The sequence below is a fragment of the Rhinichthys klamathensis genome, unplaced genomic scaffold (assembly GCF_029890125.1).
Source record: "Rhinichthys klamathensis goyatoka isolate OS25496 unplaced genomic scaffold, OSU_Roscu_1.1 h1tg000205l_1, whole genome shotgun sequence".
In the NCBI taxonomy this organism is placed as follows: Eukaryota; Metazoa; Chordata; class Actinopteri; order Cypriniformes; family Leuciscidae; genus Rhinichthys; species Rhinichthys klamathensis.
Window position 1 is genome coordinate 629,212 of NW_026606730.1, and position 26,433 is coordinate 655,644.

Consider the following 26,433-nt stretch of genomic DNA (forward strand, 5'->3'; position numbering starts at 1 on the left):
ATTCTTGTTATGAGAGAGAGGTGGGGAAAGTCCTGAGGTGGAACTGGGAACAGTCTCTGAGCTCCATGGCTCACATCTCTGGCTCATGCATCGATGTTATCTTGGAGATATCTGAAAATGCATATGATAAAAATAATTTCTAACATAACATTTATTGCCATCATTGTATTTATTTATTCATATGTATTATGTTATTTATGTATATTTATAGTATTTATATTTATTCATTATGCCATAATTATATTACTATTTATTATGCTATTTATTCATTATGCCAGTATTGTATTTATATTAACATTATTGTATTTAGTATTATCATTATCAACCATCATCACATAATTATATTACAATTTATTATGCTAGTTATTCATTATAAAAACAAAACACAAATAATTACCTCCAGATCATGTCGAAGCGGTCCCTTGCCATGGCCTCCAGAAATCCCTGCGTGCTGGCAGCTTCAAAATACCGAAGGCAAGACACAGCCCGACAAATGTCTTCATCTCCGTTTTGGAGACAGGGTTCCACTTCGAGTTGGTGACCGCGCGTCTGTTCGGTGCGCGCGGTGTGTGTGGGGCTGTTTACACCTGGCCACTTCACGCGTTTTCTGTGATCGGATAGCTATCCGATCGTGAAAAGACCAGGTGTAAATGCCCTCCGAGATGGATTTGAATCCAATCGCTCAAACCACTTCAGGAGGAGGTCTGGGCCGCATTCCAGACGAAACTGGACAAGTGTAAATGCATCTGGTTGTTGAAACCACATAAGTAAAATTTACTCCTCCCAAAAATGCTAAAAGATAAACGTGTGAGAGCGTGTTATAGGCTATATGTCATGTTATAGTCAGATATGACGACGCTACTGCGACACGACGCATCACCTCAGATGAGCAGCTGAGCATCTATTCATCAAGCCAACGCGCTGCAAACTATCGCAAATCAAAGTGAAAGTAAGTCCCAGACGCTTAATTTGTCGGGCTGTGTCTTGCCTTCGGTATTCTTGCCTTTGCACACGCCTCTGTCGTTGCCATTTTCTCGCTCGCGTCTCCAAAAAAAATCCCAAACAAATGCACGTGTATAGCTGATTGATTGACGTGATTTTTAGCGAACTACAGTACATTTGGGTGGTCACGTGGTCTTTAAAAAATCAACAAGACCCACCTCATGTGTATTTGAACCAATGACAGTGCGTTCTATGCTGCAAGCGTCATGAAAAGGATGACGAATACAAAATGCTGCGCCACGCAGCAGCCGGCAGGAGGTTCAGAGTTGCGCAACGCAGTAACCGGCGGTAGATATAAGGTTTCGGCACGCAGCATCCGGCACAAATGGGTTAAACTCAGTGAGAGACCTTTTTTGGGAATTTCCTTTTTATTAATCTTATTTTCTCACAACTTGTGTGTTTTTCTGTGCGAGTCTTCAAATTATTATTTTTTGGTCAAATAATATATGGAATTTCAGTTTGTTTTTCACCAAACCCTATCATATAGCCGTGTGGAATATACGACACGTATCGCATGAGATCTGTGATACTTTTGCGTCATTTAAAAAAAGCCATTTCACCAAGATTATATGTATGAGCGCGAGCGGGACATTTTTCATTTATTTTTTTGTGGACTGAAAATGAACAACGCCAGGGTGGGTAAAAAATAACTTAATTGAGTGAACTATCCCTTTAATAGAATGTTCGGTCAGAGTTATCTATTCTGCAGAATGACAAAATGGAATGTTCGCATAACCAAGAAAAACTTTCAAAAACCGGACAGAAGTGACCTTTTCCTAGCTTAATTGGATCATTAGCAAAATGTTCTTAGAACATGTTTTATTCCTTAAGCTTAGAGACAGAGCTTAAAGATCCAGCGGTTGGGAATGGATGTGTGTGTGTGTGAGTGAGTGAGTGAGTGAGTGAGTGAGTGAGTGAGTGAGTGAGTGAGTGAGTGAGTGAGTGTGTGAGTGAGTGAGTGAGTGAGTGAGTGAGTGAGTGAGTGAGTGAGTGAGTGAGTGAGTGAGTGAGTGAGCGAGCGAGCGAGCGAGCGTGCGTGCGTGCGTGCGTGAGTGAGTGAGTGAGTGAGTGAGTGAGTGAGTGAGTGAGTGAGTGAGTGAGTGAGTGTGTGAGTGAGTGTGTGAGTGAGTGAGTGAGTGAGTGTGTGAGTGAGTGTGTGAGTGAGTGTGTGAGTGAGTGAGTGAGTGAGTGAGTGAGTGAGTGTGTGAGTGAGTGAGTGTGTGAGTGAGTGTGTGAGTGAGTGTGTGAGTGAGTGAGTGAGTGAGTGAGTGAGTGAGTGAGTGTGTGAGTGAGTGTGTGAGTGAGTGTGTGAGTGAGCGTGCGTGCGTGCGTGAGTGAGTGAGTGAGTGAGTGAGTGAGTGAGTGAGTGAGTGAGTGAGTGAGTGAGTGAGTGAGTGAGTGAGTGAGTGAGTGAGTGAGTGAGTGAGTGAGTGAGTGAGTGAGTGTGAGTGAGTGAGTGTGTGAGTGAGTGTGTGAGTGAGTGAGTGAGTGAGTGAGTGAGTGAGTGAGTGAGTGAGTGAGTGTGTGAGTGAGTGAGTGAGTGAGTGTGTGAGTGAGTGTGTGAGTGAGTGAGTGAGTGAGTGAGTGAGTGAGTGAGTGAGTGAGTGAGTGTGTGAGTGAGTGAGTGAGTGAGTGAGTGAGTGAGTGAGTGAGTGTGTGAGTGAGTGAGTGAGTGAGTGAGTGAGTGAGTGAGTGAGCGAGCGAGCGAGCGAGCGAGTGAGCGTTTGAGTGAGTGAGTCAGTGAGTGAGTGAGTGAGTGAGTGTGTGTGTGTGTGTGTGAGTGAGTGAGTGAGCGAGCGAGCAAACGAGTGAGTGTGGAGGGCGCTGGGCATCATTGCTACTGTAGTATATAGGACACAGTGTCCTCGATTCATATATCTCTCTGTATGCAAATCGTCAGCGTGTCTGTGGCGTCAGAAGTGTAGAGCTGATCTGTGCTTTGATCAGATGTTCAAAGCCTTGCATGATAACTGAGGTGAGGGCCAGAATCACTCAAACTCGGGACTTTCTCTGAAATCTTTGCATTGTGTGAGGGAGAAATTCAGCGTGCCTTTTGAAAATGTTTCATCAATATGAGCACAGTTTGAGACGTTGTTGAGATCTTTCTGGAGTTCTAGAGTGAGAAACATCTGAGAAGCTGGACAACATCTGTTCTCCATATAGTGTCATTGCTGTATCTCTCAGGTTTGATTAGTTTTTCTCATGGCTGGAACTGATGAGAAGGTCCAGAGAAGTGTGAAGGTCCATCAGTCTGAATATTACAAGCGCAAAGTGCAGCACAATTATAGTTTCCACCGATTTAAACCCATTAAGGATTGGCACGATGGTTTCGTAAATGTGCATCAAATCAGAGGTACTTTTACCGCAGAAGAACAAAGTTCTCTTTAATTCAATTCAACTTTAAAATTACAGCCACTTAAAGTGCAGATGATGTCATAGGAGTTCACATATAAAAAACACTGTAGATTCACAAATGAATATTAATGTGAGGTTTTTAAATGCCGTTCGATTGCACAGACAGGAGAGGCATGATCCTGCAGGTTTCAGTTCATTATTATTAATTTGATTAATAAGCATTAGGGAAGAAAAAAAATCTAATTCAGTTCTATAGAATAATCTTTTTATTCTAAATAAATAAAAATAAATAAAATGTAAACATACCAGAGCAGAAAGTGTGCTTTATATGTTATAGTTAGCACTGCACACCTGCTTTAGTTAATTATCATCATTCTTTTCAGCTGTTAATTAGTTATTGTTTGCATCTGTTCTGCATCCTATTTCAAGGCATATTTGTATGATTTTCTCTCTTCCGTTGGATAGAATTTTTGTTGATACAATGGACATCAATTTGGTCTAAAACTGTTTGTTCTTAAAAATATTATTTCTATATATTATAGTATATTATAGTTTGTGTTCCATGGAAGAAAGAAAGTCAAACGGTGTTGGAACGACATTGGATTTATTAAATGATGACAGAATGATCGCTATCTTTTTAAGACACCTGATCCAGGTCTCAATTGATTATTTTTAATTAGATTAATAAGCATTTATGAGTAATATTCTAATTCAGTTCTATAGAATTCAGTGCAATAAACATAAAATCATTTGATTGAGTTAAAAAATATAAGGTTAACACTTTACTTGAAGGGGTGTGCATAAGACTGACATGACACTTTCATAATCATGACATGACACATGTCATGAATATGAAGGAGGTTTTATGCATGTTTATGACAACTGTCATTAAGTGTCTTTCGCTCAAATATGACATTGTTTGAGATGTCTTTGTTATGACAACTTGACATTACCAAGACAACACAACCTGTCATAAATATGTCATAAACATGACATAGCAGATTATTTATCAAACTTAAGAAAGCACTTAGCTTTATGGGTTAACATTACATTAAACTGTCATGTGGTTGGTTTTGACATTGGCTGTCATGAGGCCATTATAACATTTTAATGACAAATTAAATGTGTACCACTGTAGTCGAGGTCAAGAAAAATATTCATGACACAGTTATAATGCCTCATGACAGCCAATGTCAAAACCAACCACATGACAGTTTAATGTAATGTTAACCCATAAAGCTAAGTGCTATCTTAAGTTTGATAATTAATCTGCTATGTCATCTTTATGACATATTTATGACAATGTATGTTGCCTTGGTAATGTCAAGTTGTGACAAAGACACTGACAGGTTATGATGTATTGGTTTATGTCAAGTTGTTATATAAAAAACATCTCAAAAAATGTCATATTTGCATTCAAAATGTCATAATTGAGCGAATGACACTTAATGACAGTTGTCATAAACATGCATAAACTCCTGCATATTCATGATTATGAAGGTGTCATGTCAGTCTTATGCACACCCCTTCAAGTAAAGTGTTACCAAATATAATTTTCAAATAAATATGCACTTCAGCATACCAGTAATAATGACGGAAAATATAACATTTACAATCAGATAGATTTGTGAGGTTAATGTTAGCACACTGTTATAATTATCATCATTATTTGCAGCTGTTAATTAGTTATAGTTTGCATCTGTTCCTCATCCTATTTAAAGGCACAGTTGAGCCAGAAATTAACGTACTGTCATCATTTTGCTGATTCGATTCATGGCCTCTTCCTCTGTGAATCACATAAGGAGATGTTTAGCAGATGTTCTCTTTCATTTTCACTGAATAACGACTCTGTAAATGTTGACAGAATCATAATTTTCGGCTCGGGTTGTGTTTGAGTCCAGACTCGTGTTCCCGGCTGCTTCGGTTAGCTTGTTAAATCTAATTGCGTGTTCCCTTTGTTTTGCCTGATCGCCCTGCATCCACTTCCCTTAATTGTGTCCTTGTTATTGAGATTGAATTGTTCGTTACATGAATCTTCATTACTATAGTTACTTTTCTTTTGTCTCTGTACTTTCTGTAGCTTAAACTCAGAAACTCTTCTGTGGGTCTTAGTTTAACTAACAAACAAAGATGTAGCTAGAGAACTAGAACTTTTTTTAATTAATTATTTTATTCAGCTAGAGTGCATTAAACATATAAAACATTTCTATTTCAATGCTTTCTATTCATCAAAGAATCCTGAAACATAACATGCATCACGGTTTCCACAAAAATATTAAACTGTTTTCAACACTGATAATAATCATAAATGTTTCTTAAGCATCAAATCATCATATTAGAGTGATTTCTGAAGGATCATGTGACACTGAAGACTGGAGTAATGATGCTGAAATAAAATAAATATGTTATAAAATTACACACATTAAGATATAAGTTGTTTGTTTAATGCTTAATGCAGTCATGTTGTCATGGACATTACTTTTCTACAAATTAATTTACACAAATGAGATGTAAGTGAGAAAATGTTGTTTTATAGACTGTTAAATCAATTTAAAGAGGATTTTTTATGCTTTTATCTTCTGTGTTTAGTGTGTAATGTTATTCTCTATATGAATAACATCTCTATATTCTGAACTCCTGAAACGCCTCCATTGTAGTCTTGAGTTTCTTCCGTGAACGAACACGTCACAATAATCCTCATTATAATAATTAATACGCAGAATAAAGGGGCGGGGCCTGGTTGAGTTAGTTAGTAGTGTGTTAAACTGGCGGTTATGGAAAGGGGCGGGGCATTTCCCAAACACACTCGAAGCGCTCGACCAATCACAACACACTGATCCAGCCGACCAATCAGAGCACAGTGTGCTTTTCAGAAGGAGGGGCTTCATAGAGACAGGAAGTAAACAGAGCGTTACTGACAGACTGGGAAGAGAGGAGCCGCAACAATGGAGAATATGAGGAAATAATCAACATTCAAGTTCTAGTAGAGACCAAAAACTACATCAAGACTCTGTAAAAGGGCATTAAAGGTCCTCTTTAATATCTGTTGTCATTTCAGCTACAGTTAATCATCTCATCAACCGATGTTTCCTCTCCTCAGGAAGGGTCACGTGATCGAGCGTTCGGAGCAGTATGTGTTGAACACTCTGGATGGGGGCAAAAGCACGCTGACCGTTAAAAACATCGGTCAAGGGGACGGAGGACCGTACATCTGTCGCGCCACGAACAAGGCCGGGAGCTCGGAGAGTCAGCTGATCCTCAAAGTGTTCGGTGAGCAAATATTCATCTTCAGACTTCATTGATTAGTGTTTTTTGTTGTGTTGTCTCAGGCTACGTCTACATTAATCCGGATACGTTTGAAAACGGCGTTTTCGTTTAATAACGCTCTCCGTCCTTTTGAGAAACTTTTGAATGATAGAGACGGAAAAATAAATAATTAAGTTATCGCACAATTCTTCTGACAGGATCATTTTATCTCAGCATTCACTGACGCGTCCGGGTCGCACTCACTCTCCATTATATATTTGGTGTAAAACGCTAAAACTGCTCTCATGTTACACCGCAGGACAGCAAATACAGAGATTGTGCTTCAAACCGCCGAGCGCGCGCACACACACACGGCAGCAGAGAGGGAAAGCGAGCGAGAGACCTTGCGTGTGCGCGAGTCATCCAAACAACCCAGTTTTACAGTTTTTGGTAACACTTTACTTGAAGGGGTGTGCATAAGACTGACATGACACCTTCATAATCATGACATGACACATGTTATGAATATGAAGGAAGTTTTATGCATGTTTATGACATTAAGTGTCATTCGCTCAATTATGACATTTTTAATGCAAATATGACATTGTTTGAAATGTCTTTGTTATGACACCTTGACATAAACCAATACATCATTACTAAGACAACACAACCTGTCATAAACATGACATAGCAGATTAATTATCAAACTTAAGAAAGCACTTAGCTTTATGGGTTAACATTACATTAAACTGTCAGGTGGTTGGTTTTGACATTGGCTGTCATGAGGGCATTATAACTGTTTAATGACAAATTCAATTTGTACCACTGTAGTTGAGGTCACGAAAAATATTCATGACACAGTTATAATGGCCTTATGACAGCCAATGTCAAAACCAACCACATGACAGTTTAACTTAATTTAATGTCAAGTTGTCATGACAAAGACACTGACAGGTTATGATGTTATGGTTTATGTCAAGGTGTCATAACAAAGACATCTTAAACAATGTCATATTTGCATTCAAAATGTCATTATTGAGCGAAAGACACTTAATGACAGTTGTCATAAACATGCATAAACCCTACTTCATATTCATGACTTATGCCATGTCATGGTTATGAAGGTGTCATGTCAGTCTTATGCACACCTCTTCAAGTAAAGTGTTACCCAGTTTTTTTACTGTAACTGACAGATTCCGGTCAAAAAAACACCACACGGGAGTGGGAGGGAATAGGAGTCATTCTTCTGGGATTGGGACGGGACAGGATTTTTTTTGTGGGAGTGGGACGGGAGAGGTTTGAAAATCCACTCCCGTGTCACCCTCTAGTGCGCACCCGCGAACCGTACTCGAGTCCGCGTAAAAAGGGCAATCGAACTCGGGTTCGGAACAGGCAAAGCGCCCATAAACATGAATATCTATTGGTACAATATGCGTCACATGACTAAACTTACATCATCGTTTTGAAATACCTCCGGTCAGACGCGGCCTTACCTGTGTTTCACCCGTTTCAATTGAAACAGGCCCCGCCCTCCAAGAGACCAGCAAAATCCCATTCATTTTCTCCGTAGGATATTGATTTTCAGCCATAATGTCTAAACCATCCGAGGTCGATTGACCACGAGCTACGAGGTTGTGAAACGAAAGTTTCTACTCCTATAAAAGCCACAAGGTACGAAATCAACCTTCTGGAGAAATACTACACTACCCACAATTCTAAGCAAAACACTGACGCCTCTGATTGGTTGAACTCGCGGTTACCATGGCGACGTTTACCACCCCCACGAAGCCACTTAAGCGATCTGAAGTATAACATCGGTAGTTTATGTGTTTATATCTTTACCTTTTTTGCCGTTAGGTTTTCTTCTTTGCTTTTGTTAAATAATTCAAGTTGAGGGGATGTTTGAGCTGTTTGTTTTAAAAAAAAGCAAAATTGTCCCATGTGATCACGTATATTGGCAAGTGGTCTCTCACCTGTCCCCTTTCTACCTCTGGCACAAGTGCAGGTCTTATTTCATTACCCTAGCTCTCTCTCTTCTTTGAGCACCACCACTCATTCTAACTCCTCTCCCTTGTCCTGGTACACATCATCCTCTACCTAGTGCAGACATTTTTTTTTTGTTAGTTTTTTTTTTTTTGCTCTATATTGTTCTCTTTCCACAAAAGATCCGCCAAAAAGGTCCTCTTTTACTGTATACCATATGGTCATGCAATTGAAAGAACCTCAACCCCTGAGTGTGTTTCCTAGAAATCAGCTGTGATTTTTATATTTGCATAATTCAATCAGCTGTAACAATAGAATAAAATACAGGGGATATATTTGTGTTTCAATTCACAATATAAACAGCTGTTTACCTTGACTTTAGCCTGTAAGGTTAGGTTTAGAACATGGTGGTGTTATCTGTTCTGACATACAGTGTTAAAGCACTGGTAAATTTGGCAGTACAAATCCATTGTTTTGGTCTTGTTTGAGCTTGTGTGTAAAAGAAGTTCAAGCATTTTAAATTTGTGTTAATTGTATGCATTTTGTGTTAAAGCAACAAGAAATGCGTTAAAGGGATACTCCACTTTTTTTGGAAATAGGCTCATTTTACAACTCCCCCAGAGTTAAACTGTTGAGTTTTACCGTTTTTGAATCCATTCAGCCGATCTCCGGTTCTGGCGGTACCACTTTTAGCATAGCTTAGCATACATCATTGGAGTGGACAAGACCATTAGCATTTCTCAAAAAAAAATGACCAAAGAGTTTCGATATTTTTCCTATTTAAAACTTGACTCTTCTGTAGTTACATCGTGCACTAAGACCGACGGAAAATGTAAAGTTGCGATTTTCTAGGCTGATATGGCTAGGAACTATACTCTCATTCCTGCGTAATAATCAAGAAACTTCACTGCCGTACCATGAGTGCAGCAGGCGTAATGATATGACGCAGCGCCTGAAAATAGGCCACCTTCCGTCAACACAACGGAACTATTTTCAGGCGCTGCGTCATATCATTACGCCTGCTGCACTCATGGTACGGCAGTGAAGTTTCTTGATTATTACGCAGGAATGAGAGTATAGTTCCTAGCCATATCAGCCTAGAAAATCGCAACTTTACATTTTCCATCGGTCTTAGTGCACGATGTAACTACAGAAGAGTCAAGTTTTAAATAGGAAAAATATCGAAACTCTTTGGTCATTTTTTTTTGAGAAATGCTAATGGTCTTGTCCACTCCAATGATGTATGCTAAGCTATGCTAAAAGTGGTACCGCCAGAACCGGAGATCGGCTGAATGGATTCAAAAACGGTAAAACTCAACAGTTTAACTCTGGGGGAGTTGTAAAATGAGCCTATTTCCAAAAAAAGTGGAGTATCCCTTTAATAGTATAGCTTACACAGACGGATGTAGTGATAACTGTGTTAAGAGTTTTGGAAAATTGTTAAAAGTATTGAAAAATCTGTCATAGCAATCGTAAAAAACTGTAAGAATTTTTTGATATTTGGACTGGAAACAAGACAAAAATACTGAGTAAGAAAAGCATTTTATTTTGCAGTGCAGGAATCCTAGCTTTTTCTTCTCTATTATGTTTATGTTTTACGTGGGTAGGGCCGCATATTAGTTATTGAAACGGGCCTCCAGATGCTTTCATTTATAAAAACGCCGTCTCCGTGTGAAGGACAGACGGACAAAATGGAGAGAAAAAGATGCGTTTTCAAAGCAAAACCGTATATTAGTGTGGACAAGGCCTCCGTGTGACCGAGGAAGTCTTTACTCGTGGAGACAGAGAGTCTTCTTTTCTTTTTCCATTCGGTTGCTTTCCACTCAAATTCTCTTGGAGAAAATGAAGCCGCAAACATGAGGCCGGCGGCGCAGTAAACGTGCCGCTGTTTCAAACTGAGAAATGAAAGACTGTTCAATTATCGTGGAAGAACTCCAGCAGGTTCTGTCATAGGACCCAGATTCAATTCAATTTTTCATGAAGCTGCTGTGCATATTCAGAAACTGATTATTTTGATTGGACCTCCAGTCTTCTGCATGGAAATGTATGGAGATTTATTCTCCTCCATCAAGATCCAAGAGCCGGAGACGCTCGTTCTGCAGAAAGCACATTTATACTGTGCTCTGATTGGGTGGGAGTTTTGTTGTGCCAGACGTGGAGCGGCAACACAGTTGTAACGTTTGTAGAGCTCGACATTCAGTCACGAGGGAGAAAACACACACACTGACGTCAGACGCCACACACTGCGCACAGTTCCTGCTTTGCTTCTCTAAACCTAATTAAAACTGTGTGTAAAATTCATATTTAGGGAACCATACGATCAGCAATAATAGTGAAAATAAAAATATAGATGAAGCAAATATTCACCATCTGTTGACAGAAATTCGTCAATACGGTTTATAAATATTAAAATATATCGAATGATATGATATAGTTTATAATTAATAAATAGAATATTATATGAAATATAAATATATCAGTATATTAAATTGGATAAATAAATGTAAAAATATTTGGATTAGTGTTTATTTATTATTAATTGTCAATAGTCAGTTTGTGTTTACAGTGTGTCGTGTGTGTTTACAGTGTGTCGTGTGTGTTTACAGTGTGTCGTGTGTGTTTACAGTGTGTGGTGTGTGTACAGTGTGTCGTGTGTGTTTACAGTGTGTGGTGTGTGTACAGTGTGTCGTGTGTGTTTACAGTGTGTGGTGTGTGTGTACAGTGTGTGGTGTGTGTACAGTGTGTCGTGTGTGTTTACAGTGTGTGGTGTGTGTTTACAGTGTGTCGTGTGTGTTTACAGTGTGTCGTGTGTGTGTTTACAGTGTGTGGTGTGTGTTTACAGTGTGTGGTGTGTGTTTACAGTGTGTCGTGTGTGTTTACAGTGTGTCGTGTGTGTTTACAGTGTGTGGTGTGTGTTTACAGTGTGTCGTGTGTGTTTACAGTGTGTGGTGTGTGTTTACAGTGTGTGGTGTGTGTACAGTGTGTCGTGTGTGTTTACAGTGTGTGGTGTGTGTACAGTGTGTCGTGTGTGTTTACAGTGTGTGGTGTGTGTGTACAGTGTGTGGTGTGTGTACAGTGTGTCGTGTGTGTTTACAGTGTGTGGTGTGTGTTTACAGTGTGTCGTGTGTGTTTACAGTGTGTCGTGTGTGTGTTTACAGTGTGTGGTGTGTGTTTACAGTGTGTGGTGTGTGTTTACAGTGTGTGGTGTGTGTTTACAGTGTGTCGTGTGTGTTTACAGTGTGTCGTGTGTGTTTACAGTGTGTGGTGTGTGTTTACAGTGTGTCGTGTGTGTTTACAGTGTGTCGTGTGTGTGTTTACAGTGTGTGGTGTGTGTTTACAGTGTGTCGTGTGTGTGTTTACAGTGTGTCGTGTGTGTGTTTACAGTGTGTGGTGTGTGTTTACAGTGTGTCGTGTGTGTTTACAGTGTGTCGTGTGTGTTTACAGTGTGTGGTGTGTGTTTACAGTGTGTCGTGTGTGTTTACAGTGTGTGGTGTGTGTTTACAGTGTGTGGTGTGTGTTTACAGTGTGTCGTGTGTGTGTTTACAGTGTGTGGTGTGTGTTTACAGTGTGTCGTGTGTGTTTACAGTGTGTGGTGTGTGTTTACAGTGTGTCGTGTGTGTTTACAGTGTGTGGTGTGTGTGTTTACAGTGTGTCGTGTGTGTTTACAAGTCAAGTCAAGTCAAGTCATCTTCATTTATATAGCGCTTTTAACAATGAATTGTTTCAAAGCAGCTTTACAGAGATAAACATATAATTTAAGGTAACAGATTGTTTTGGCGTTATAGCGGTTCTTGAATAATGTTACTTCCAGCTAAAGTTAACTTTGATTGATTCACCTCCGTCGAAATGATCAGACTTTAAACGCGAACCTGTGATTAACGCTGACGGCGTTCACATGCTCATTCAGAATTCTATAGTTATGTGCTTTTTAAAATATGTGCGCAGGTTTGTAATTCATACAACCCATGCCTAAACAAACTACTTTTCTTGCCTATACATTTTGATACAGAATTTTGTTTTATTTTATCACTTCGGGGTACGCGAGCCGGAATTCACAGCGCTTTATCTGTAGAGTGGGAAAGGGATCCTCCATAGGGAGAGGATAGTGGATACTTCAGCACTGCATTGTCATCGGGTCCAGGCGAATCTCCTTCGTCAGATCTGGACACGGCCTGGACACGGCAGGCTGCGGGAAAACCTCGGGATAAACAAAGACACTAATATTAGCGTAGATGCCATTCTTCTTATGATGTAGCGAGTACATCAAGATTTAAGGAAAGTGTTCCCAGTTCCGGCTGACCTAATCTATGCAGCCTAACATTGAATTATCGAAGTCTATAATGTATTATGTGTATGCTAGGTCAAAGAGATGTGTTTTTAGTCTAGCTTTGAACTGACAGAGTGTGTCTGCTTCCCGGACAATGGTAGGAAGACTTTTCCAAATATTTGGTGCTAAATAGGAAAAGGATCTCCCGCCTGCAGTCGATTTAGATATTCTAGGTATTATCAACTGGCCGGAATTTTGAGATCGCAATAGACGTGAAGGACTATAATGCGTTAAGAGCTCGCTCAAGTACTGGGAGCTAAACCATTTAGTGCTTTGTAGGTAATCAACAATATTTTAAAATTTATACGATGTTTAATAGGGAGCCAATGCAGTGTTGACAGAACCAGGCTAATATGGTCATATTTCCTGGTTCTGGTAAGAACTCGAGCTGCGGCGCTTTGAACTAGCTGTAGTTTGTTTATTAAGCGTGCAGGGCAACCACCCAGTAGAGCATTACAATAATCTAGCCTTGAGGTCATGAACGCATGGACTAATTGTTCCGCATTTCCCAATGAGAGCATATGGCGTAATTTAGATATATTTTTAAGATGGAAAAATGCAGTTTTACAGATACTAGACACGTGACTTTCAAAAGAAAGGTTGGTATCAAAGAGCACACCCAGGTTCCTAACCGACGACGAAGACTTGACAGAGCAGCCATTAAGTGTTAGACAGTACAGTTTACAGTTTACAGTGTGTGGTGTGTGTTTACAGTGTGTGGTGTGTGTTTACAGTGTGTCGTGTGTGTGTGGTGTGTGTTTACAGTGTGTCGTGTGTGTGTTTACAGTGTGTCGTGTGTGTTTACAGTGTGTCGTGTGTGTGTTTACAGTGTGTCGTGTGTGTTTACAGTGTGTGGTGTGTGTGTGTTTACAGTGTGTGGTGTGTGTTTACAGTGTGTGGTGTGTGTTTACAGTGTGTGGTGTGTGTTTACAGTGTGTCGTGTGTGTTTACAGTGTGTGGTGTGTGTTTACAGTGTGTCGTGTGTGTGTGTTTACAGTGTGTGGTGTGTGTGTTTACAGTGTGTGGTGTGTGTGTACAGTGTGTGGTGTGTGTGTGTTTACAGTGTGTCGTGTGTGTTTACAGTGTGTCTTGTGTGTGTTTACAGTGTGTCGGGTGTGTGTTTACAGTGTGTCGTGTGTGTTTACAGTGTGTCGTGTGTGTTTACAGTGTGTCGTGTGTGTGTGTTTACAGTGTGTCGTGTGTGTTTACAGTGTGTTGTGTGTGTGTTTACAGTGTGTTGTGTGTGTTTACAGTGTGTTGTGTGTGTGTTTACAGTGTGTGGTGTGTGTTTACAGTGTGTGGTGTGTGTTTACAGTGTGTCGTGTGTGTTTACAGTGTGTGTGGTGTGTGTTTACAGTGTGTTGTGTGTGTGTTTACAGTGTGTTGTGTGTGTTTACAGTGTGTTGTGTGTGTGTTTACAGTGTGTGGTGTGTGTTTACAGTGTGTGGTGTGTGTTTACAGTGTGTGGTGTGTGTTTACAGTGTGTCGTGTGTGTTTACAGTGTGTGTGGTGTGTGTTTACAGTGTGTCGTGTGTATTTACAGTGTGTGTGGTGTGTGTTTACAGTGTGTCGTGTGTGTTTACAGTGTGTCGTGTGTGTTTACAGTGTGGTGTGTGTGTTTACAGTGTGTGGTGTGTGTGTGTTTACAGTGTGTGGTGTGTGTTTACAGTGTGTTGTGTGTGTGTTTACAGTGTGTGGTGTGTGTTTACAGTGTGTGGTGTGTGTTTACAGTGTGTGGTGTGTGTTTACAGTGTGTCGTGTGTGTTTACAGTGTGTGGTGTGTGTGTTTACAGTGTGTGGTGTGTGTGTGTTTACAGTGTGTCGTCTGTGTTTACAGTGTGTTGTGTGTGTGTTTACAGTGTGTGGTGTGTGTTTACAGTGTGTGGTGTGTGTTTACAGTGTGTGGTGTGTGTTTACAGTGTGTGGTGTGTGTTTACAGTGTGTCGTGTGTGTTTACAGTGTGTGGTGTGTGTGTGTTTACAGTGTGTGGTGTGTGTTTACAGTGTGTGGTGTGTGTTTACAGTGTGTGGTGTGTGTTTACAGTGTGTGGTGTGTGTTTACAGTGTGTGGTGTGTGTTTACAGTGTGTGGTGTGTGTGTGTTTACAGTGTGTGGTGTGTGTTTACAGTGTGTGGTGTGTGTTTACAGTGTGTGGTGTGTGTTTACAGTGTGTGGTGTGTGTTTACAGTGTGTGGTGTGTGTTTACAGTGTGTCGTGTGTGTGTTTACAGTGTGTGGTGTGTGCACAGTGTGTGGTGTGTGTACAGTGTGTGGTGTGTGCACAGTGTGTCGTGTGTGTTTACAGTGTGTCGTGTGTGTGTGTTTACAGTGTGTGGTGTGTGTTTACAGTGTGTGGTGTGTGTTTACAGTGTGTGGTGTGTGTTTACAGTGTGTCGTGTGTGTGTTTACAGTGTGTGGTGTGTGTTTACAGTGTCTGGTGTGTGTTTACAGTGTGTGGTGTGTGTTTACAGTGTCTGGTGTGTGTTTACAGTGTGTGGTGTGTGTGTGTACAGTGTGTGGTGTGTGCACAGTGTGTGGTGTGTGTACAGTGTGTGGTGTGTGCACAGTGTGTGGTGTGTGTACAGTGTGTGGTGTGTGCACAGTGTGTCGTGTGTGTTCACAGTGTGTGGTGTGTGTTTACAGTGTGTGGTGTGTGTTTACAGTGTGTCGTGTGTGTTTACAGTGTGTGGTGTGTGTACAGTGTGTGGTGTGTGTGTACAGTGTGTGGTGTGTGTTTACAGTGTGTGGTGTGTGTGTTTACAGTGTGTTGTGTGTGTTTACAGTGTGTGGTGTGTGTTTACAGTGTGTGTGTGTTTACAGTGTGTGGTGTGTGTTTACAGTGTGTGGTGTGTGTTTACAGTGTGTGGTGTGTGTTTACAGTGTGTCGTGTGTGTGTGTTTACAGTGTGTCGTGTGTGTGTTTACAGTGTGTGGTGTGTGTTTACAGTGTGTGGTGTGTGTTTACAGTGTGTGGTGTGTGTGTACAGTGTGTGGTGTGTGTTTACAGTGTGTGGTGTGTGCACAGTGTGTGGTGTGTGTACAGTGTGTGGTGTGTGCACAGTGTGTGGTGTGTGTACAGTGTGTGGTGTGTGCACAGTGTGTCGTGTGTGTTCACAGTGTGTGGTGTGTGTTTACAGTGTGTGGTGTGTGTTTACAGTGTGTCGTGTGTGTTTACAGTGTGTGGTGTGTGTGTACAGTGTGTGGTGTGTGTGTACAGTGTGTGGTGTGTGTTTACAGTGTGTGGTGTGTGTGTTTACAGTGTGTCGTGTGTGTTTACAGTGTGTGGTGTGTGTTTACAGTGTGTGTGTGTTTACAGTGTGTCGTGTGTGTTTACAGTGTGTGGTGTGTGTTTACAGTGTGTGGTGTGTGTTTACAGTGTGTGGTGTGTGTTTACAGTGTGTGGTGTGTGTTTACAGTGTGTGGTGTGTGTTTACAGTGTGTGGTGTGTGTTTACAGTGTGTCGTGTGTGTGTTTACAGTGTGTGGTGTGTGTTTACAGTGTGTGGTGTGTGTTTACAGTGTGTGGTGTGTGTGTGTACAGTGTGTGGTGTGTGTTTACAGTGTGTGGTGTGTGCACAGTGTGTGGTGTGTGTACAGTGTGTGGTGTGTTTACAGTGTGTCGTGTGTGTTTACAGTGTGTGGTGTGTGTTTACAGTGTGTGGTGTGTGTTTACAGTGTGTCGTGTGTGTTTACAGTGTGTGGTGTGTGTTTACAGTGTGTGGTGTGTGTTTACAGTGTGTGGTGTGTGTTTACAGTGTGTCGTGTGTGTGTTTACAGTGTGTGGTGTGTGTTTACAGTGTGTGGTGTGTGTTTACAGTGTGTGGTGTGTGTGTGTACAGTGTGTGGTGTGTGTTTACAGTGTGTGGTGTGTGCACAGTGTGTGGTGTGTGTACAGTGTGTGGTGTGTGCACAGTGTGTGGTGTGTGTTTACAGTGTGTGGTGTGTGTTTACAGTGTGTCGTGTGTGTTTACAGTGTGTGGTGTGTGTTTACAGTGTGTGGTGTGTGCACAGTGTGTGGTGTGTGTACAGTGTGTGGTGTGTGCACAGTGTGTGGTGTGTGTTTACAGTGTGTGGTGTGTGTTTACAGTGTGTCGTGTGTGTTTACAGTGTGTCGTGTGTGTTTACAGTGTGTTGTGTGTGTGTTTACAGTGTGTCGTGTGTGTTTACAGTGTGTGGTGTGTGTTTACAGTGTGTGGTGTGTGTTTACAGTGTGTGGTGTGTGTTTACAGTGTGTCGTGTGTGTTTACAGTGTGTGGTGTGTGTTTACAGTGTGTGTGTGTTTACAGTGTGTCGTGTGTGTTTACAGTGTGTGGTGTGTGTTTACAGTGTGTGGTGTGTGTTTACAGTGTGTGGTGTGTGCACAGTGTGTGGTGTGTGTACAGTGTGTGGTGTGTGCACAGTGTGTCGTGTGTGTACAGTGTGTGGTGTGTGCACAGTGTGTGGTGTGTGTACAGTGTGTGGTGTGTGTACAGTGTGTGGTGTGTGCACAGTGTGTCGTGTGTGTTCACAGTGTGTGGTGTGTGTTTACAGTGTGTGGTGTGTGTTTACAGTGTGTGGTGTGTGTTTACAGTGTGTGGTGTGTGTTTACAGTGTGTCGTGTGTGTTTACAGTGTGTGGTGTGTGTACAGTGTGTGGTGTGTGTGTACAGTGTGTGGTGTGTGTTTACAGTGTGTGGTGTGTGTGTTTACAGTGTGTCGTGTGTGTGTGTACAGTGTGTGGTGTGTGTACAGTGTGTGGTGTGTGTGTTTACAGTGTGTGGTGTGTGTGTTTACAGTGTGTGGTGTGTGTGTACAGTGTGTCGTGTGTGTGTGTACAGTGTGTGGTGTGTGTTTACAGTGTGTGGTGTGTGTTTACAGTGTGTGTGTGTGTACAGTGTGCCGTGTGTGTGTACAGTGTGTCGTGTGTGTGTTTACAGTGTGTGGTGTGTGTGTTTACAGTGTGTGGTGTGTTTACAGTGTGTGGTGTGTGTGTTTACAGTGTGTGGTGTGTGTGTACAGTGTGTGGTGTGTGTCATCTGGAGGCTGTCTCCGTGTTGAGAAGAGCATCAGTTTACAGATATTGAACGGAGTTTCACAGATATTCATTTTTCTGAGCAATAGAGAGATTGATTCTTCACCGCATATGGAGAGAGAAACCGCTGGGGAGAACGTGACCAGATTTGGGTTGTTTTGTTTTACAAGCAATGGGTCAAATAAGGACAAAACATTTTTCTTTTTTTTTTAACATTCAGAGAACATTCAACAGTTTTGGGATAATGTGTTCATTTATGCTAGTTCATCTTTACAGGAATACCAGCTTATTTTTCACCTCATACACGGGTTAATATTTGCAGATTAACTCTATTAATTTTCTAAAATACATTACACAACCATTTTTACACAATATGTGTTTTATTTAGAAAGAAAACCGTTTTAAATACAGCATATTTTATACAGGTTTTATTCATGCATGCAATATTTTTGAAATAAACATTTAAACATTTAAAAGTATTGTTTTGTTTCAAGTGAAATCTACCGTTACACACTGAAATGTTGCTGGATCTTGTTGCCACTTTTGGAGAGTTTTCATCAGCAATACAACACTGACACTTCCTGAAGTGTGTGTGTGCGTGTGTGTGTGTGTTTGTGCGTGCGCGTGTGTGTGTGTGTGTATCTCACGCTCTCTCTTCACAGCCTCTGGGTGTTTCGGCTGGTTCTCCCGCTACAAATAACTCCTTGATCTGTGCAGACGTTGTTCAAAGGCCCTGAGTGTGAAGAGCTGTTTCTGTTGCGTTTCATTCACTCCAGCACAGATTTATTCAGCGGCGCTGTGTGTGATTCTCTCCAGCGCAGGAACGGCTGTTATACATGAAACTCACTGTGGGGATGTTTGCCCTCGACTCCAGCGCTGTTTAGAGGAAACCTGAGGAACACACATAGAGCAGCTTATCTGTGGGACACACACACACACACACACTCAATGTCTCACACACACACACACACTGTCACACACATACACTCACTTTGACACACACACACTCACACTCACACACACACACACACACTCACACACGCACACACACTTTCACACACATACACTCACTTTGACACACACACACACACAAAGACACACACACACACAATCACTGTCACACACACAGAAACACTCTCACACACACACGCACACACACACCCTCTCACTGTCTCACACACACACACACACACTCGCTGTCTCTCTCACACACACACACACTGTCTCTCACACACACACTCACTGTCACACACACACACACACACACACTGTCTCACACACACACTCACTGTTGCGCACACACACACACACACACTCACTGTCGCACACACACACACACACACACTGTCTCACACACACACTCACTCTCACACACACTCACTGTCTCACACACACACACACACACACACACACACAGACACAGACACACTCACTGTCTCACACACACACACACACACACTCACTGTCGCACGCACACACACACACACACACACTGTCTCACACACACACACACTGTCTCACACACACACACACTGCACTTCTAACAGGGTTTATCGTGAGGTCAGCATAAACCAGACGTCAGTGATGTGAACCGCGCACTAGCAGAACAAGCACTCACAGGAAACACATTCAGAGGAGGTTAATGTTTCATGAGAAGTATTTCCATATGGATGAATCTCCAGGCCACATTCCACACAAAAACACAAATTGTTTATTATTATAAATAATGTCTGTGATCATTACATTTACACATGTGCCAGACGCTTCTATCCAAAGTGACTTTCAAGGTACAAATTGCATCAGTTTTTTAACATTTAATCATTTTGCAGATGCTTTTATCAAAAGCGTCTTACAAAGAAGAAGAGCAATAGAAGCAGTGAAACTAACAATAGGACAATAACTGCTGTGACCCTTCCCAGTTTAGTCTAATGCAGTATATGTATTTTTTTTTTTTTTTTTTTTTTTTTATTAGATATAGAGTAGAAGAGAAGAGATAAGAAAGTGTTGGTATTAATGGGTCCAGTGGCACATAAGTCATGAGTTTTGAGTAATGAGTTCCAGAGGGTGTTCTGCAGACTAACATCAGTGTCTTGATTTTGATGCGAACGGCAACTGGAAACCAGTGCAATCGTCACGAGGAGAGGATAACTTTTTTTTTATAGAACTTTATTTATCCATTAGGAACTTCATTCGTGCTGAGCATCAATGCGTGTACGGCTCCTCAAACACACCACACACAGTTCTATATAAATAAATAATAAGTAATAACTGAAGCTTGCAAAGTACAATAAATACATGATAAATAGGGAGTAAACATTAAAAAGGTTGCGTTAAAAATAGATAAAGAAAGAAAGATAAATCACGAATCCGCACACACGGACGTACATCTTGGTGAATAAATGTATCAACCATTCATGTTTCTAATGGATGTGGGGACAAAACTTGTCATCTATCTATCTATCTATCTATCTATCTCTCTATCTATCTATCTATCTATCTCTCTATCTATCTCTCTATCTATCTATCTACATCTCTCTATCTATCTCTCTATCTATATATCCATCTATCTATCTACATCTCTCTCTCTATCTCTCTCTATCTACATCTCTCTATCTCCATCTATCTATCTACATCTCTCTATCTATCTCTCTATCTATCTATCTATCTATCTACATCTCTCTATCTCTATCTATCTCTCTATTTATCCATCTATCTACATCTCTCTATCTCTCTCTATCTATCTCTCTATCCATCTATCTATCTATCTACATCTCTCTATCTCTATCTCTCTATCCATCTATCTATCTATCTATCTACATCTCTCTATATCTCTCTATCTATCCATCTATCCATCTATCTATCTATCTACATCTCTATCTATCTATCTATCCATCTATTTATAAATCTATCTACATCTCTCTCTCTCTCTCTCTCTCTCTCTCTCTCTCTCTCTCTCTCTCTCTCTCTCTCTCTCTCTCTCTCTCTCTCTCTCTCTCTCTATCTATCTATCTATCTATAGTGGCTGTGCATTTTGTGCACAATGTTCTCCAAGGTTCCTGGCTGACCTTGATGGAGTTATGGATGACGAACCTACAGCTGAATGGACAAGTTGTGATAAAGTGTTGCGTTGGCTAAGACCACGAGCAGTTCTGTCTTCGCAAGGTTGAGTTGAAGGTCTTAGTCGTTCACTAAGCTGAACAGCCAATCAGAGATCCCTCTTTCACAGATGGCGCGACATGTTAAAAAACTACGTCGGCCGACGCTCAAAAACGGCTCAATGTTGCCCGACTGCTTGGTGTGTCCCGGGCTGTAATGTCTGTCAGGCGGGCTGAGATGCGAGCCGTCAGATCCTCTGGTTGGAATGAGAGGTAGAGTTGTGTGTCGTCAGGATAACAGTGATAGGAAAACCATGTTTCTGAATGACAGAGTCGAGGGATGACATGTAGATGGAGAAGAGAAGCGGTCCCAGCACTGAGCCCTGAGGCACTCCAGTAGCTAGATGGTGCGACTGTAAGAACATGTGTGCCATCAAATATCTGAGTTATGTTTAATTGTCATTATTCAAAGATTAAAACAGTAATTCTTACTGAATTGCACAATTAAAATGACAGTAGTAGACCGGCACAAATACATTTACAGCAGGAACAATTTTTAGTTTCTATCGAACTACAAAAAAGGAGACGTAAAACAAATGAATAGTAAAAAAATATTAATTCTTATATGTATATCAGTGCTGTCAAATGGATTAAGCATAAAAGTTAGTAAATATATATATATATATATATATATTATTTTCTAAATGAGGAGAATCAGTTTAAGGCTGTAAGTGTCCTCTGTCACACTGAACATTGTGTTTAGTGCAAATTAAGATGTAATTCACAGCTATTACTGTCTGAAATAAACTGGTAGAGAGACATCTGCTGTTCGCTAAAACGTTCGTGTGTGTGTGTGTGTGTGTGTGTGTGTGTGTGTTCAGTCCAGCCTCACATCACTCAGCTGAGGAACGTGACGGCCGTGGAGGGAAACGCTGCGATGATCTCCTGTACGGCTGAAGGAGAACCGTTGCCTGAGATCTCCTGGAGGAGAGCCAGTGATGGACAGACCTTCACAGACGGAGATAAGGTGAAGAACACACACACACACACACACACACAAACCTTGAAGCTTGATGGAAGCAGATCTGTCTCATTAATAATTCACGCAAAAAACATGATGCACACATGCATAGCCAATTCCACATGCATGAAACCAAACTTCACGTCCACAAAAAACAATTCACGTGCATGAAAAAGTATATATATTCATAAAAAGCAATTCACGTGCGCAAAATAAAACACATTTCACAAATGCAAAACGCAATTCGTAGATATAACTGTACACAAACACTTTCGAATGTTTATGAGTTTATCCTTGAATGTGCAAATCGTCACTCGCGCGTGAATCGCCTTGGATTTGTGTGTTAGTGTTTGTGCACAGTTATATCTACGAATTGTGTTTTGCACTTGTGAAATGTATTTATGAATATATAATTTTATTTTGCGCACATGAATTGCTTTTTATTACATTTTTTTTTCATGCATGTGAATTGTTTTTTGTGCACATGAATTTGGTTTCATGTATGTGAAATTGGCTACGCATGTGTGCATCATGTTTCTTTTTGCGTGAATTATTAATGAGACTGTTCTGGCTCCATAAAGTTCTGTCATCGTGAAAGCGTTTCAGAATTGCCTGTCTCTTTAAATGTCAGTTATCGAGTCGGCTGCTCAGTGGAAGTGACAGTGATCATGAAGCTCCTCCTGTTTATAATCACTAGCACAGGCCATTTTTCTGATGATTTCATCATTACAGAACTCAGGTAGATGACAGCTCCTCAGAGTCTTGTCCAGCATTGTGGAGATAATCACGGGTGTTCAGTCGAGTGTGTGTGGAGATAATCACGGGTGTTCAGTCGAGTGTGTGTCAGCCACGCCTCCGGCTCCCACTCGTTTCCCTCCAACATAGCAACATCCTGTTCAGAAGCTGCTGATGTACACACACTGTATCTGTCTGTCTGTCCGCTGATGTACACACACTGTATCTGTCTGTCTGTCCGCTGATGTACACACACTGCATCTGTCTGTCTGTCCGCTGATGTACACACCCTGTATCTGTCTGTCTTTCCGCTGATGGACAAACACTGTATCTGTCTGTCTGTCCGCTGATGGACACACACATGAGAAACTAATTGAGCTACATTTATGAATCCAGTGTGGAACAATTGTGCCTCCAGAGCATCTATCTATCTATCTATCTATGACTATAGTGGTTGTGCAGTTTGTGCACAATGTTCTCCAAGGTTCCTGGCTGACCTTGATGGAGTTATGGATGACGAACTTACAGCTGAATGGACAAGTTGTGATAAAGTGTTGGGTTGGCTAAGACCACGAGCAGTTCTGTCTTTGCAAGGTTGAGTTGAAGGTCTTGGTCGTTCACTAAGCTGAACAGCCAATCAGAGATTCCTCTTTCACAGGCGGCCCAAAATGTTGAATCGGCCCAAAAAAACACGACTAGAGCCAACAGTGTGCGGAACACACCGGAAAAACTACGGCGGTCGACGCTCAAAAACATCCCAATGTTGCCCGACTGCTTGGCTGTAATGTCTGTCAGGCAGGCTGAGATGCGAGCTGTATATATATATCTACACTATATTGCCAAAAGTTTTGGGATGCCTGCCTTTACATGCACATGAATTTTAATGACATCCCATTCTTAATCGGTAGGGTTTAATATGGAGTTGGCCCACCCTTTACAGCTATAACAACTTCAACTCTTCTGGGAAGCCTTTCCACAAGGTTTAGGAGTGTTTTTATGGGAATTTTTGGGAACACCCAAAGATGTTCTATGGAGACGTGTTCTCTGGAGTGACGAATCATGCTTCTCTGCCTGGCAATCCGATGGACGAGTCTGGGTTGGCGGTTGCCCGGAGAACGGTACTTGCCTGACTGCATTTCTCCAAGTGTAAAGTTTGGTGGAGGGGGGATTATGGCGTGGGGTTGTTCGGTGGAGGGGGGATTATGGCGTGGGGTTGTTCGGTGGATGGGGGATTATGGCGTGGGGTTGTTCGGTGGAGGGGGGATTTTGGCGTGGGGTTGTTCGGTGGAGGGGGGATTATGGCGTGGTGTTGTTCGGTGGAGGGGGGATTATGGTGTGGGGTTGTTCGGTGGAGGGGGGATTATGGCGTGGGGTTGTTCGGTGGAGGGGGGATTATGGCGTGGGGTTGTTCGGTGGAGGGGGGATTTTGGCGTGGGGTTGTTCGGTGGAGGGGGGATTATGGCGTGGGGTTGTTCGGTGGAGGGGGGATTATGGCGTGGGGTTGTTCGGTGGAGGGGGGATTATGGCGTGGGGTTGTTCGGTGGAGGGGGGATTATGGCGTGGGGTTGTTCGGTGGAGGGGGGATTATGGCGTGTGGTTGTTCGGTGGATGGGGGATTATGGCGTGGGGTTGTTCGGTGGAGGGGGGATTATGGCGTGGGGTTGTTCGGTGGAGGGGGATTATGGCGTGGGGTTGTTCGGTGGAGGGGGGATTATGGCGTGGGGTTGTTCGGTGGAGGGGGGATTTTGGCGTGGGGTTGTTCGGTGGAGGGGGGATTTTGGCGTGGGGTTGTTCGGTGGAGGGGGGATTATGGCGTGGGGTTGTTCGGTAGAGGGGGATTATGGCGTGGGGTTGTTCGGTGGAGGGGGGATTATGGCGTGGGGTTGTTCGGTGGAGGGGGGATTATGGCGTGGGGTTGTTCGGTGGAGGGGGGATTATGGCGTGGGGTTGTTCGGTGGAGGGGGATTATGGCGTGGGGTTGTTCGGTGGAGGGGGGATTATGGCGTGGGGTTGTTCGGTGGAGGGGGATTATGGCGTGGGGTTGTTCGGTGGAGGGGGGATTATGGCGTGGGGTTGTTCGGTGGATGGGGGATTATGGCGTGGGGTTGTTCGGTGGAGGTGGAGGGGGGATTATGGTGTGGGGTTGTTCGGTGGAGGTGGAGGGGGGATTATGGTGTGGGGTTGTTCGGTGGATGGGGGATTATGGCGTGGGGTTGTTCGGTGGAGGGGGGATTATGGTGTGGGGTTGTTCGGTGGAGGGGGATTATGGCGTGGGGTTGTTCGGTGGAGGGGGGATTTTGGCGTGGGGTTGTTCGGTGGAAGGGGGATTTTGGCGTGGGGTTGTTCCGTGGATGGGGGAATATGGCGTGGTGGGGTTGTTCGTTGGAGGGGGGATTATGCCGTGGGGTTGTTCGGTGGAGGGGGGATTATGGCAAGGGGTTGTTCGGTGGAGGGGGGATTATGGCGTGGGGTTGTTCAGTGGAGGGGTAATTATGGCGTGGGGTTGTTCGGTGGAGGGGTGATTATGGCATGGGGTTGTTCGGTGGAGGGGGGATTATGGCGTGGGGTTGTTCGGTGGAGGGGGGATTATGGCGTGGGGTTGTTCGGTGGAGGGGTGATTATGGCGTGGGGTTGTTTGGTGATTATGGTGTGGGGTTGTTCGGTGGAGGGGGGATTATGGTGTGGGGTTGTTCGTTGGAGGGGGGATTATGGCGTGGGGTTGTTCAGTGGAGGGGGGATTATGGCGTGAGGTTGTTCGTTGGAGGGGGGATTATGGCGTGGGGTTGTTCGGTGGAGGGGTGATTATGGCGTGGGGTTGTTCGGTGGAGGGGGGATTATGGCGTGGGGTTGTTCGGTGGAGGGGGGATTATGGCGTGAGGTTGTTCGTTGGAGGGGGGATTATGGCGTGGGGTTGTTCGGTGGAGGGGGGATTATGGCCTGGGGTTGTTCGGTGGAGGGGGGATTATGGTGTGGGGTTGTTCGGTGGAGGGGGGATTATGGTGTGGGGTTGTTCGGTGGAGGGGGGATTATGGCGTGAGGTTGTTCGTTGGAGGGGGGATTATGGTGTGGGGTTGTTCGGTGGAGGGGGGATTATGGCGTGGGGTTGTTCGGTGGAGGGGGGATTATGGTGTGGGTTGTTCGTTGGAGGGGGGATTATGGCGTGGGGTTGTTCGGTGGAGGGGGGATTATGGTGTGGGGTTGTTCGGTGGAGGGGGGATTATGGTGTGGGGTTGTTCGGTGGAGGGGGAATTATGGTGTGGGGTTGTTTTTCAGGGGTTGGGCGTGGCCCCTTAGTTCTTTGGACAATAACCCCTAAGACATTTTGGACAATTTCATGCTCACAACTTTGTGGGAACAGTTTGGGGATGTTCCTGTTCCAACATGACTGCTCACCAGTGCACAAAGCAGGTCCATAAAGACTGGCCTGACCTCAACCCCATAGAACACCTTAGGGGATGAATTAGAGCGAAGACTGCGAGACGGGGCTTTTTGTTTTTACAAATGCGCTTCTAGAAGAATGGTCAAAAAATGGTCAGACTCGTCCATCGGATTGCCAGGCAGAGAAGCGTGATTCGTCACTCCAGAGAACACGTCTCCACTGCTCTAGAGTCCAGTGGCGGCGTGCTTTACACCACTGCATCCGACGCTTTGCATTGCACTTGG

General features: G+C 42.9%; 1 protein-coding gene across 2 annotated transcripts in view; it reads left to right on the forward strand.

Moving 5' to 3' along the window:
* zgc:152904 (uncharacterized protein LOC767777 homolog) overlaps nt 1–26,433 on the forward strand; it is a 311,922-nt gene that overhangs the window by 251,989 nt on the left and 33,500 nt on the right. For both annotated transcript variants that reach the window (XM_056263279.1, XM_056263280.1), the window contains exons 7-8: nt 6,458–6,627; nt 21,896–22,041. In XM_056263279.1, coding sequence (XP_056119254.1) covers nt 6,458–6,627; nt 21,896–22,041 — 316 coding nt within the window. The remainder of the gene's footprint in view (nt 1–6,457; nt 6,628–21,895; nt 22,042–26,433) is intronic.